Source organism: Odocoileus virginianus, chromosome 9 (genome assembly GCF_023699985.2).
Source record: "Odocoileus virginianus isolate 20LAN1187 ecotype Illinois chromosome 9, Ovbor_1.2, whole genome shotgun sequence".
Classification (NCBI taxonomy): Eukaryota; Metazoa; Chordata; class Mammalia; order Artiodactyla; family Cervidae; genus Odocoileus; species Odocoileus virginianus.
In genome coordinates this window covers 63,251,188-63,265,945 of record NC_069682.1, presented here as the reverse complement: position 1 = coordinate 63,265,945, position 14,758 = coordinate 63,251,188, and the positions used below count along the sequence as shown (strand labels likewise).

Sequence of the window (14,758 nt, the reverse complement as noted above, 5' to 3'; positions counted from 1 at the left end):
AGGGCAGGCCAGCGCCACACCTGCCCCCTCCTCTCCAGGTGGACACCTGGAATCCTGGCAGAAAGCCTCAGAGGGAGGGGGGCAGGGAACACGTGGGCTGTATCCCCTGTGCTGTCCCTCTGCTCTGGATCTTTCTGGGAGGAGGCCTCCCTCTCAACAGGGCTCGCTTCACTCAGCAAGGCGGAGGCATACCGAGACCAGGGAAGCACGCGGTGGGCTGCAGTTGCTGGCACCTGGGCAGAGTCTGCAGCAACCAGCCCTCCAGGGCATCAAATGGAGTGAACTGCCCTACATGCTCCCCAACGGCTTCAGGCCTCACATATGATCTATCCTGCTTCTCACTGCAAGCCTGGTAGCTCCAAGACACAATGAGAGCTAACTTTCACCATGCTTAATCTGAAACACAGCTTTGTTGACTGCCAGTGAATATAAAGTTAGACTAAAGCAAGACAGAGCTAGTATTTCCCTTCTCTGGGCTGTTGGGGGTGGCAAGCACAGTCTCTATAGTCTCCAGAGGATTTTGACTTCTAAGTACGAGAGGATCTTGAGGCTCTACACTTTGATCCCTTAACCCATATTCTCATAAAAATCTGAAAGCGTCAGAAAAGTTGGGACTCTTGCCCATTGGTAGTGCAAATACAAAATGGTGTGGCTGCAAACACAAAGTGGAAGATGCTACAGCGATTCCTCAAAAAATTAAACACAGAATCACTGATCCAGCGATTCCACCCTAATATTTAGACCTCAAAGAAGGGAAAGCAGGGATGCAAACACATACTTGTACACCTGTGTTCACAGCAGCATTATTCACAATAGCCTAAGGGCGGCAGCTCCCTAGAAATCCACCAGCAGGTGAATGGTCTGTCCGTACAATGAAATATTACTCAGCCTTAAAAAAAATTCTGACACATGATACAGCAGGAACCCTGAAGACATTGTACCAACTGAAAAAAGTCAGTCACAAAAGGACAAATATTGTCTGACTCCACTTACATGAGGTTCTTAGAACAGTCAAACTCATAGAGACAGGAAGTGGAAGAGTGGTTGTCGGGGGTTGGGGGAGGGGAGAATGGGGAGTTAAGTGTTTAACGGGTAGAGTTCCGGTTTGACAAAAATGAAAACATTCTGGAGATGGGTGTTGGTGGTGCTTGGACAACAACGTGAAAGTACTTAATGCTGCAGAACTGTCCATTTTAACATTTTTAATTGTATTTAAAAATGAGTAAAATGGTAAGTTTTATGTTGTGTATTTTTCACCACAAATTTGTACTAAAACTCAGGTGTCAGACCCACAGGAAACAAACAAAAGTGTTTCCTGAATTAATGATGACTGACCTTAAATCACAAGCTAACAACATGCCCCAAAGCAGGCAGCTTTAGATGAAAACTCCTTCAGTGCTTAAAAAGAAAATTCTGACGCATGCTACATTGTGCCCTCTCCCCCAAGGTACACAGAATTTGAGAAACAACTTTCTGGACAAAATAAATCAATGAGAACCACTGGTCTCCACCTACCTGATTCAAGCAGCATTTTTGCAAACATGGGATTTAAAGGAAACTCTGCTATTCTCATGCCAAGAGGTTCAGTTAGGCGACAGTCTTTGTCCAGACCTGCCACAAGAACAACAAAAGGCAGAAGGCATGAACCGCTGTGTTGGAAGACGTAGAGCTGTTGGGAGAATAAAAGATGATGCATGCTAGCAAAGGCGTATCCAGGAGATGAATCATACACTACTAGCCTCAATCTGACTGCTGTCACAGTAGAAAAAGAAAAGATTTCCTCAGAGCTCTTGAATTTTCAGTTTTGAAAAATTAATTCTTCTAATGGTCTCTATGGGCTTCCCTGGTGGCTCAGTGGTAAAGAATCCACCCGCCAATGCAGGAGATGCGGGTTCGATCCCTGGGTCGGAAAGATCCCTTGGAGGAAGAAATGGCAACCCACTCCAGTATTCTCGCCTGGGAAATCCCATGGACAGAGGAGCTGGTGGGCTACAGTCCATGGGGTCGCAAAGAGCTGGGACACATCTTAGGGACTAAACAACAATGGCCTCTATGCAAAGACCTGAGTTTAAGGAAATGGCCCCAGAGCCCCCTCCTGCTCCCACCCTCTCCTGGTTCTATTTCTGCCCAGAAACTGCCTTCTCCAAGGGCCCAACCCACAACCAGATAGTGCCAAACACAGAGGGTACTTTCCTTAGGGCCCCCAGCAGTCTGTGAGCCTGCTAACTACAGCTCCTTGGAAATACTCTTCCCCAGCTTCCATGACCCACACTGTCTGGCTTCTCTGCCACCTCTCCTGCTGTTCTCTCTGCATCACCTCTGGACTACTGCACTCACTTCCCATGCTAGCAAGGTAATGCTCAAAATCCTTCAAGCTAGGTTCCAGCAGTGTGTGAATCATGAACCTTCAAATGTACAAGCTGGGTTTAGAAAAGGCAGAGGAAGCGGAGATCAAATTGCTAACATTCACTGGGTCACAGAGAAAGCAAGCGAATTCCAGAAATAACATTCATTTCTGCTTCACTGACCATGCAAAAGCCTGTGACTGTGTGGATCACAACAAACTATGGAAAATTCCATTTTTTCCCCCATCACTTATGGCAAATAGATGGGGAAAAAATGGAAACAGTAACAGATTTATTTTCCTGGGCTCCAAAATCACTGTGGACCCTGATTGCAACCATGAAATTAAAAGACGCTTGCCCCCTGGAAGAAAAGCTATGACAAGCCTAGACAGCGTATTAAGAGTAGACATCCCTTTGATGACAAAGGTCTGTATAGTCAAGGCTGTGGTTTTTCCAGTAGTCCTGTATGGATGTGAGAATTGGACCATAAAGAAGGCTGAGGACCAAAGAATTGATGCTTTCAAACTGTGGTGCTGGTGAAGACTCTTGAGAGTCCCTTGGACAGTAAGGAGATCAAACCAGACAATCCTAAAGGAAATGAAACCTGAATATTCATCAGAAGGACTGATGCTGAAACTGAAGCTCCAAAATTTTGACCACCTGATGCGAAGAGTCAACTCTTGGGAAAGACCCTGATGCTGGGAAAGACTGAGGGCAGAAAGAGAAGGGGATGACACAGGATGAGATGGTAGACAGCATCACTGACTCAATGGACATTAATTTGAGCAAACTCCAGGAGACAGTGAAGGACAGAGGAGTTTGGTGTGCCATAGTCCATGGGGCCGCAAAGAGTCTGACCTGACTTAGTGACTGAACAGCAACATTTGGGGCTAACTTGAACTGCACATTTTAAATGGGTGAATTACATGGTGTATGAATTATATCTCAATAAAGATCTTAAGAACTAAAATAAAAAAAAATCACAAAGAACAAAACCTCCACTGAAATTTAATACCAAACTGGATATTATTTTCATTGGAGGCAACCTTCACAGAAAAGACACTTCCAAAATAGGTGAATTTAGCCCACAATTTTTTCTATCTTAAGATAAATACCACATTTTCAAACAACAAGAGAACAGAAGTTCCTCCATAACATGGTGTCTCCTTGTCCAAACAAGACCACAGGCCGGTATTCTACCCAATCCTCCACAGGAACTCCAGGAGTGGAAGGAAGGGGGTTTAGGGAGAGAACACTGAACCAGTTTCAGAATGAGGTCAGGGACACAGAATAAGGCCCAGAGGGGTGACAGCTGAAATGCTGGTGAAAGAATCTCCCAGATGTCTCTTAGGAAGTATAGGTGTAGCAAAGGTTATTAAAAGCTTTTGATGTATTGACATGCTTCATAAATTTGTCACAATTGGACTTCATGATCCAATCATAAAGTGAAAGTAAATTGTTAGTTGCTCAGCCAACTCTTTGCAACCCCATGGACTGTAGCCTGCCAGCCTCCTCTATCCATGGGATTCTCCAGGCAAGAACACTGAAGTGAGTTGCCATGCCCTCCTCCAGGGGATCTTCCCAATCCAGGGATCAATCATGGTCTCACCTTATTTCGATAAGCTTGCGTGTCACTGAGAGGATCATATATATGGGAAGAACCAAGTTCATCCTTGAAGATACCAAGAGCCCTAGAGTGAATACAACCTAACACCACATATTAATAATGTGTAAGAAACACAGTAAGAGACAGACGTACCTCCCAGAGCATACAGTAACTCCAGTGCTTGAACCATCGACTGCGCTGGAGGTGGCTGTAGGAAACATAACCACCCCCAAGTTAATTTCATCAGGTAACAGCTATAACAAGGCAACTACTTCCTGCTCAAACTCACTCTTCGCTTTGACAGCCCCAGACTTCCCGACCTCCACGCTTACTCTCAAGATGTGCTTCCTCTCCCTCTCAGCACCCTTCCTACTCCGTGGTCTTCAATCTCAGCTTGATTAAACATTTCCTTTGAAGCTTTCCCTCATGCTCCGCTCACATCAGAAGAGACGGGTCCTTACCTTGAACTACTTCCTTGCTTTCCCTAAACTCTCATCAAACATTTCTAATTTTTACCTCATGTCTCAGCCTTCTAAGAAGCCCCATGATACTGCAGTATTGATGGATGATTCATCTTTGTATCACCCAGAGCTCCGCCCCAGGCCCTCCCTATAGGGAGTAACTGACATCAGTTGAATTTGAACTTCTGGAAATAAACAGAGAATGCTAGACAATCCGAAGTTTAACAAAGCTGATACTGTGAGTTTCAGTCTGAGTCTCTGGATCCTCACTGCCTTCTTTCCTTCAGTGAACCTTTACTGAGCCTTTACTGTGCGCCAAGCATCACTACCATCTTCTAAACTATTTCATCTATAAGCCACATAATAAAATTATAGTCCTTTTGCAAATTGCATAATTTCTTTTTTCTAAATGCATTCACAACAAATGTATTTTAAATATATACTGTTTCAGTTCAGTTTTACAGGTGAGGAAAGTGAATAACAAAATGTAAAAGACATTTGAACAAGATCCTAGAGGCCACTGGTGGCAAAGCCAGAGACAGAACTCGGGTCTCGTTTTTTCCACTCTGCCACACCCACTTGGAGAAGGAAATGGCAACCCACCCCAGTACTCTTGCCTGGAAAATTTCATGAACGGGGGAGCCTGGTAAGCTAGAGTCCATGGAAACGCAGAGTCACACACGACTGAGCACCTCCACCTCACACCCACTGGACTGCCGAGGAACAAAGGCATACTTTTCAAAACTGTGCTGACTGCAGGCACGCACTGACGAGGGCAGGAACTAGACCTGACTCACGGCTCGCCAGGGACTCAACAAACCGCTGCAGACTAAATCATGTAACTGATTCACTAGTCTCTCCTCAGTGCCCACAACATCCTACTTCATGAACAGCAAACATACACACAGCACCTAAAAGGGGGCCGAGATTATATGAGTAACGGACAGACCAAGCACTCAACGAGGTTCTGAATCATTACGGAACAAAACAGGCAGGACCTCTTGGACTCCTTTTAATCCTTGGCCCTGTTTGCAGTCAATCACCAGGCCTGATGAATTCTGCTCTTGGGATTCATCATCAGTCAAAAGGCCCACACCTTTACCCCCTCCCTCCCCAAATCACATCCAGAGGATTTTCACCTCAACACACACTTAGTAGTATTTCTCCGCGGCCTCATCTGATTGGAGATCACATAAAAACACTGTTTTAATGCAGCTGGAAGCACTGCGTGTGCAGTTTTAGTTTGCTTTTCTCACTGCCTGGTGTTCTGTTCCCACTGTTTCTGGTACTCATCACGCTTCACAGTGATGACCCTGAGACAGCTGCATGCTATTCCAACAAGGTCGTACACTGTGAAATAAGCACCTTTCTTGCTACTGGGCAACTGAGTGGTTTTCAGTTCTTTGCTACTGTAATTATCACTGCTAAAGATACAAAATCATATGCATCCTGTGATTTCAACTGTTAAAAAAAAAAACAAACCACAATTTCAGGGGAAAATAACCAGAAGGGAATATATGAAGATGAATTTATGTATATTTCCTTCATTTCTCAGCTGTCCAAAAGTTCATGATTTTCACTATTATATTTTTATATTTAATATAATATGATACTATAATCATTATCCGACATATAAGTTATTTGTTTCTTTTGAATTATCTTCAGGAGAAAATTTCCCAAGAAGAAATATCAGGCATTTCTACAGCTCGTAATGTCAGAAAGTCCTCCATGAGGACCGAAATGGAATACAAAACCATTTCCCCCAAGTTGTGTCAGCTGGACTTTATCATTTTTATGTTTGATCATTCAACTAATGTAGAGTGGAACAGCTATCTCAATTTGCATTTCTTTCTCCTAGAGAAGTCAAACGTATTCTAATGTTGGTTATTATTTGCACTATTCATGCAACATCGGGGACTTTATCATCCAGGAATCTAGACTAGTAACACACACCAACAATGTCGGGATAGAATAGAGAGTCAAAAAAATACAAGTTTTCAAGTCATAAAAATTCAAGAGGAAAACATGAGTGAGTATTTATTAACTGACCAGGTTATGAGGAAATGCTTCACAAGCACAAGAGAAGCAAGAAAATCATAGAGGCAAAGGTAGAAAGATATTGCTGTGGAAATGTTTACAGTGGCTGCACGTAACTAAACAAGCAATAAAATACAAACTAGAAGAACTATTTACAAGAAATACTATAGACAAAAGTTAATAGTTTTTAACAGTTAAGTCTTTAATAATTAAAGGACTCTTTAAAAATCACTAATAAACACTAGAATAGTTTAATTCAGAAGAAATATAAAGTGGCTGATAATTTTTTTAACCTTATGAGAAATCAAAAAAGATAGAGATGGTATTTTTCTTCCTTCCTCCCACCAACCAAATTAGAAAAACTCTAAAAGAAGATAACATAGCAGGATCAGGGTCCAGTGAGTCAGGCATGCATGTGCTGCTCAAGTTTATACCTCCAAAGGAATTCTGCCCTGTATCGAGCACCTACGAAATGATTATGGTCTTTGACCCAATAAACCCACTCCTGGAAATAATCAGAAATGCAATCAGCCATAGGGACTTTCCCTGTAGCTCCACCACAGCCCTCCTGGCTTCCCCAATCGGGACACTTCTCTATCAGGCCGACACACTCCTGGATCACTCCACCCCTCCAGACTCGCTGAAATCTCACTTGGGTTTCAGGTCTCGCCTCAGACATGACTTAACTGGGCTGCAGGCCTTTCCTGTGTCTCTCAGAGCACAGGGCACAGATCCCTGTCATTACCCCACTTACTCCCTCTCCCCCAGCACACAAGAACAGAGGTTGTCACCTTGTCTGGCTGTTCTCCCCTGGACCTTGCACATGATACCTGAGGTTAAGCAAAAAAACCAGAAAGGCAGCACACTCTGTACCGATGCCAGCACCTCCCTTGGGAGCATTCCAGTCTCCCGGCAGCTACAGACGGAAGGCAGGACTTACCGACATGAAGTGGAACCTGAGGACGTTGTCGATTCCCAGCGCCTTCAGCTGCAGGATGACGGGGGCCAGGTTGCTCCGCTGCATCTCAGGGACAGTGGACTGAGGCAGCTGGTCAAAGGCTTCCTCTGGGGATAGGAAATCAGAACTGTTTGGGATCAAATGTCACAATCAAATGTGACCATTCTGCCAAAGGAATGTTGTCCTTCTCTCACTTTAACGAGGGGCTCTAGGAGTCTAGGCTCAGACTCATATGATACTCTGACAGATCGTTGCCTCCTATTTAGGAAAGACCCTTTTTTTTTTAACTTTAGATAAATATATTTTAACAATATGTCTTTATAAAAGTATGTCCTTTCACTTTAGAATGCTTTTTACAATGTGATTCTTGTTAGCAAAACATTAAAACAAAGCAACAAGTTATTACTGTGGGTGCCCAGTTTCCATTCCCTCTGCGTGGGATAGAGCCAAGGAGCCAAGGAATGTATATAAAAGCAAACAACGATTTCAGGATAAATTACCAAATAAAACCAGAAGATAACCAAAATATCTCTAAAATATTAAAAAATGACCAAATCTCAAAAAGACCAAAAATTGTCCAACTTTTTAAATCAAGCCAGGCACATACGTCACTCCCAGAATCCAATGCTGCCCCAAATGGATTAATGAATGCTTACACACACCATCGGGAACAAAAGGTGACCTCGAACAGGAAAAGGCACCACAAAGTTCAGGAGGCCAAGACGGGAGGGGCAGGAGAGGGGGAGGGAGGGAAAGAGACTCTGGGAAGCCTTTATATAAAAGCTAGATTAAAAGGGTGAGGGAAAAAAACAGCGAGGAAGAGATCAAATCCTTTGTGTGTATATTCAGAAAGCTTATGGATCATTTAGAGAAGGATTATAGACAAAATCCTCCCACATCAGTCAACATTTTAACTGTGCACACCCTCCTTCACATAAAGGTGGCCTAGCTTCCAACATAAATCTCACCCTCCTTCACATAAAGGTGGCCTAGCTTCCAACAGAAATCTTTAATTAACCAGAGAAAAGTCAGAGCAGAACCAAAGGTGTCATGAAGAAACACACTATCACTGAAGGACTTCAAAAAAACTTTACTTTGAGAAAACAGACAATAAATATTCTGTGAGTTGATTGATGCAAATCGCCAAATGCATGGGCCCACCTGGAAGGTTCTGGGTAACAGGCAACAGCAGGAAGTTCCAAATGGGATATTTCCTTCAAGTTTCAAGAGCGTTTGAGGGGTAGACTTTTGGTAGAATAACCATATTTTTCAAGCACACTGCTATCAGATAAGAGGACAATCCTGATGAAGACGCTCACAGGAAGTAGGTGCTTCTTAAGAGTTCAAGGACACTTCAGTTAAGTTCAAGGACACTCGAGTCTACTGAGGACTCAAGTACACAAGGCATTGTGCCAAGGACTGCAGGAGCTGTAGGCCAACTGCTTTTGAGACGTTTCCATGATTCAAAGGGGTCTGGGACCAAGATGAGGAAAAGGCTAGGTCCCAGTGTAGGGTCCTCCCGAGGAGAAATGGAGGCTGAAGGATGGAGGGAGGACAGCTGAGGGGAGAAGGGATTTAGAGCACTGACATCTGAGAGAGGAAGACAGGGACAAAGTGGATCCGTTGGGCAGAGGAAACGGTCCATGGAAAGGGAGACATCTGAGAGAGGAAGACAGGGACAAAGTGGATCCGTTGGGCAGAGGAAACGGTCCATGGAAAGGGATCAAAGGTATGAGAAGCGAATGTGCGAAAACAGAAGGTAGATTCAAAAAAGAGAGCAGCTGAGCAGCGATGCGTGCAGGGTCAGTGCTGTGGACGGCGCGGGGAGACAGGCTAGCAGTCCCGGAAGGATCTGGGAAACTGTTAGGGCCAGAGGAGGGAGCACCCTGCTCAGAGCTGTGATCTCTGGATGTAGGCTAGTGGAGGAAACCTAGAGGCTGGAACAAGTTACCTCATTACTGGCAGGTGGTCTCCTCCCAACCTCACCTCCACTAAAGTGGTTCACACTAAGGCAGCCAGTGACCCTTTACCCAAATCCACTTGCCTATCTTCAGTCTACAGTCTGCTGTTTGATTTCCTTGGAGCGTGAGATGATGCTGGCCATTTCCTCTTTAGAGGTAACCTCAGTTCAAGTTAAACAAAGAATTACCATGTGACTCTGCAATTCCACTCCTAGGTGTATACCCAAAGTACTTAAAAACACAGACTGAAGTACATGTACATATTTGTTCATAGCAGCACTATTCACAATAGTCAAAAGGTAGAAACAACCATCAACTGATAAACAAATCGTGGTACCTTCATACAATGGAATATTATTTGACCATAAGAGGGAATAAAGTACCAATAAAATGTAAATGAACCTGGAAAACATTATGTTGAGTGAAAGAAACCAGACACAAAATGTCATATGATTCATGTAAAATATCCAAAACAGATACATTCATCCCTTGGGATCCACAGGAGACTAATTCCAGGACACCCCTCTCCCCCACTGCAGGTACCATAATCTGAGGACGCTCAAGTCCCTTACAGAAAATGGCGCAGTATTTGCACATAACCTACACACATTCTCTGAATACTTTAAATCATCTCTAGGTTACTTATAGGACTTAACACAATACAAATGCCATGTGAACTGTTTCTGGGCAACTTCAAGTATTGCTTTCTGAAACTTTGTGGAATTTTTTTCCCAAATGTTTTCCATCTGCAGTTGGTTCAATCTATGGATACAGAGGGCCACCTGACCATCCAAAACAACAGAACAAAGATTGCTGGTTGTCAAGAGGCTGGTAGCAGGGAGAAATGAAGAAGGAAATACTGCTTAACAGGTAAGGCCTTTACTTTAGAGTGATAAAGACATTTTGTAACTAAATAAAGGTGGTGGCTGCACACTGTGAAGATAATAAATGCCACTGAACTGTTCAAGTTAAAAGGGTTAATTTCATATTATGTAAATTTCACCTCAATTAAAAAAAAATTTAAGTTTCCTGAAACTTCCTCTACCCCATATTTCAGTTTGCCTCTGAAACGGGCTTTCCTCTCTCTATTTCCATTATTCCCTCTTAGTACCTTCAGTGGATGATCCTTACCTCTCTGGCCTCAGGTTCTGCATTCTCCCTCCCTTCCATGAATCCTTCCTACCCCCTTCCTCCCCTCCAAGTACTGGTACATTCTACTTCCTCTTCCCGCTGTGATGAAATCTAACCCCCACTGCTATCCCCTCAACTGGGTTAACTACTGGGTTGCCAGGTAAGGTCAGGCTCAGTTATGGACTCTGAAGCCCTCCCTAATAGGAACAGCTCCCTGCTGTCTGCTTCCAAGGCTCACTCAGTTATGGCCACTCCATCACACCATAATATGCTGATCTGTTCATGAGCCTGCCTCCACCACCAGGCTGTCAGCCATGTGGCCTCAGACCGTGTCTCACCTGGCTTTAGATTTCCAGGCCTGGCACAGAGCAGGTGCTCTGTAAACATCTGGGAAAAAGAATAAATGATGTCAAGGACTGAACAAGGATGATGGTAATCAGAAAGGAAAGGAGAGATAAGTGGTAAAATCCCTGGATCTGGTTAAGTGACTACAGAAGAATATTGGACAGAGGAGGGAATTAAAAATGACTTGAAAATTAAGTCTAGATAATTGAGAGAAACTTTGACACCGTCACCCACAAAAGAGAGGTACAATGAAGTAAAGAGTAGCTCTGGGGACCTCATTTTCTGTAGATAAGATTGCTGTTTAGTTGGAGAGAAAGCTTCTTAAGGGCTAAGACCATCTTCATTGTAATTTCATGTTGCTCCTTCAAAGTCAAACATGGAGCAGGAGCTGACCAACTGCTTTCTATCAACAAGTCTCAGGAGAGACCCTGCTGGTTTGGCTCTGCAAAGGTGCTCTGAACCAGAGGTAAAGATGGAACCCACTGTGGGGCCCCACAGGATTCAAGGATCCCAGAACAACAACAAAAAATGCCACATGATGCTAAGAGAAATGTTAAGAAAGACAGAACATGAGCCACAAGGGTCCAAGCTACATGTCACATGGCTGCAGACAGGCCAAGGCCCAGACTAGGTCAGAAAAGGGGTGGCAAATAATTGGTAATTCATGGGACTTCAGTGGTGGTCCAGTGGCTAAGACTCCTCACTCCCAATGCAGGGGGCTCCAGGGTGCCATCCCTGGTTGGGGAACTAGATCCTACATGTCCCAACTAAGAGTTCACATGCTGCAACTAAAGATCCTGCATGCCATAACTAAGACCCAGTGCTACCAAATAAATATTTTTTTAAAACTGGTCTAGCTTTGGCCAGTGAGGAGCAGTAGCAAAGAAGGGCCATGTCTGGGGTGAGGAAAGTGGTGGGGGTCAGATTACAGAAGGCCTTGTGAGGGAGATCTGGGTCTTAAGTTCTGCTTATTAGGGGTAGATACCTGTAATAGTCTCTGATGCCCAGGCTGACTAGGAGAAAGTCAAAACCTCTAAAAGAGAAAAAGCCACACTTACCTGTATAAAGGCGGTAACATTTCCCTGAGCGGCTGCGGCCACCACGTCCTGCTCGCTGGTTGGCTGATGCCTGGGACACTGGGACCACCACCAAGCACTCGATAGCTGTCCTGGGATTGTAGGCCCGGAGCTTCACGAAGCCACAATCAATCACGTACACGATCCCGCTGATTGTGATGGAGGTTTCTGCTACGTTGGTGGCCACGATCACCTAGGTTCCCCCACAGGAAGGAGTGTCAGGATAAAAGTGTTTTGGTTGTCTTCACCCTGAATAAACTAATCAAAGTCCTAAAAGATTTCAAGATATCTTCAACAGTGTAGAACCTGTGAGAGGCAGTTAAGTATCCTGGGTGGACTAGGATGAGTTTTAGGCTCAGGGTGTCTTGGGTTTCAATTCTCCCTAAGCTTGGGACCTTGGACAAGTTCCTTAACCTCCTGAGCATGTTTCTTTGTTTCCATAATAAAATTTACCCTCCCGAGGTTCTTGAGAGGATTAAACGTGAAACATACATGAAATGATTATTAGACCCTGGTAGCTGGCTCAAAGAAAATATTCACCAAATATTAGTTTTTACCTTTTGTCAACTCAAGTGATGCACATCACCACCTGTACCTGTCTTTTACTCACATTCTAACTGCTTTCTGAGGGTCTGCACTTTGCCAGGCACTCTTCAAGATGCTAGGAATGTACAATGGACAGAGAGTCCACATTCCAGTGTGAGTGTCTGGGTGGAGAAATAGTGAACATAAACAAGAAAGTGACAAACACCAGAAGGAAAATGCAATAGGGTAATACTCTAGTATTATGTAGTGTTCAATGTATACCTCATGTTATGATACATTAATAATGGAGCATGCTTACTTCAGGTTAGATGGCCAGGGAAAGCCTCTCTAAAAGATGATTTTAGGCTGAGACCTGAGTAACAAGCAGCAACCGGCCCTACAGAGATCCAGGCAGAGGAAGGAGAAACAGCCAATGCAGCCACAGACCAGGATAGTTAAATAAAATATGAGGTTAGGAGGGATGCAGGGACCCAATCATGCATGGTCTCTGGGCCACAGGAGGGGTTTGTATTTTATTCCAAGGGCACTGAGCGCTGCCCCCTGGCGGGTGTGAAGCAGCAGGAGACATACAGATATAGCATTTGGAACTTTTGTCAGGCACTTTTACATAGATCATTTTACAAAAACCTCCTACTATTTTTATGGAGCAGAGTCAGGATTTTATGCTATAAAAAAAATCCATCTAAAAGTTACTATTATTCATGTTTTATAGCTGAGAAAACCAGGCCTCAGGGTTGAGTAGCTCATCCCAGTGCACAGGGTAATCCAGGTCTCCTGACTGGGTGGCGACAGTTCACGTTTGACTGGACAGACTTGAGCTGCTCTGTCCCAGTGGCCAGGCTGCCCTCTTAAAAGTGACCTGAAGTTGGGGGTGGATCCTCAGACTGGCCATCCCTCACCTACTGTGGTCTCTGCCACCTGCTGATAAATAGCTACTCTAAGGCAACTCTGGGCCATTTCTGTACCTTCCTCACTGGATGAAGGCAGAACAGAACAGAACCCAGGGAGGTGACAGACAGGAAACAGACTGGCTGCCTACTGGCTGCTTTAAACCAGTGCTTCTCACCAAGCCCTTCCCCACCCCAATTTCAAGGCTAGGTATTTTTAAGCCACACCTTGAATTAACTGACTTAAATGGCTGAGAAACCATTTTACAGTAGCTAATCTACTGTTTCTGACTGATCTCAATTCACGAAGACAATCCTTTAAACCAAGATACTGTTGTGTGACAGGGAAAGAAAAGAAGCAAAGAGAAGTCACCTACTCTGATAATTACCAAACTTTCTGTGGGGCAGGCTGAGATATCTTTGCAACTCATTATTGATTGTGTGCTTTTGTCCTTGTTTGTGTTTTTTTGGGGGGTTGGCTATGCAGCTTGAGGGAAATCAGTTGCCCAACCAGGGACTGAACCCAGGCCCTCAACAGTGGAAGAGTAGAGTACTAACCACAGGACTACTGGGAATTTCTTTCTGTGTGCTTTTAGCTCGGCTACACAGAAATACAGACCTTAAGTTCTTTAAAATACCTTCCTATTTAGCATGTTCTATGTAAAATAAACCTTTCCAGTAGAGAGCAAGGGGGCACCAACACGATTTCAGACGGCTGCAAACGCCCTTGGTTCCTGGGTTAATCTTACCTTTCTGACACTGCGTGACACCCTTTCAAACACTTTCATTTGCTCAAAGGAGGGCAGTCCCGCATACATGGGGAGAATCCGGAGGTGTCTCTTCATACCAGTCTGACCTAGAGCTCGAGCCTGCTCGATCAGCATTGACACGACAGTTTCCACCTCTTCCTAAAATCATCAAAATGGGGACCAAAGAAATCGAGGTCAGACTGAAGCATGTCATTTTATCCCACTGCAAGAAAAATGTAGGATGGGGTCAAGACTATAAATGCGGTCAGATTTGTGACTGTCAGAGTCATCACTCCACACTGGGGTGGTATTTAATCAAATGCAACCGAAAAAAAAAAAAAAAAAAAATCAAATGCAACCGAACAATGGTGTCAACGGGGTGTAAAATCATCACTGTCCGATTAATTACTAAAATCCATAGTACCTGCAGTCAATAGAAGAATTCCTGATGCACCAAAATGACTATTTTACTGAGGTGTTTTTTTTTTTAATACACTGCAGCAAACAGTGTGGCATATACATAGACAAGTAAGTTGTGACATACACATGGACAAGTTGTGGCATACAAAATCACTGTAAGCCTGTTCTAGAAAAGATTACTGCACAATGGAAAATGCTTGACAGTGGAAATGATTACCACTAGAGGGTAGTTCTGA

General features: G+C 44.0%; 1 protein-coding gene across 3 annotated transcripts in view; it reads right to left on the bottom strand.

Annotated features, from left to right (window-relative positions):
* DHX35 (DEAH-box helicase 35) overlaps positions 1-14,758 on the bottom strand; it is a 69,863-nt gene that overhangs the window by 17,510 nt on the left and 37,595 nt on the right. For 2 of the 3 annotated variants that reach the window (XR_011489624.1, XM_070472626.1), the window contains exons 11-14: positions 14,103-14,261; positions 11,903-12,113; positions 7,390-7,514; positions 1,516-1,669 (exon numbers count right to left, since the gene is read on the bottom strand). Coding sequence is in view for 2 of the 3 variants with exons in the window: in XM_070472626.1 (XP_070328727.1) it covers positions 1,516-1,669; positions 7,390-7,514; positions 11,903-12,113; positions 14,103-14,261 (649 nt within the window). In the remaining variant the exon portion in view is untranslated. Of the gene's footprint in view, positions 1-1,515; positions 1,670-4,104; positions 4,160-7,389; positions 7,515-11,902; positions 12,114-14,102; positions 14,262-14,758 lie in introns of all 3 variants that reach the window. The other variant, XM_020909087.2, reaches the window with a different exon arrangement.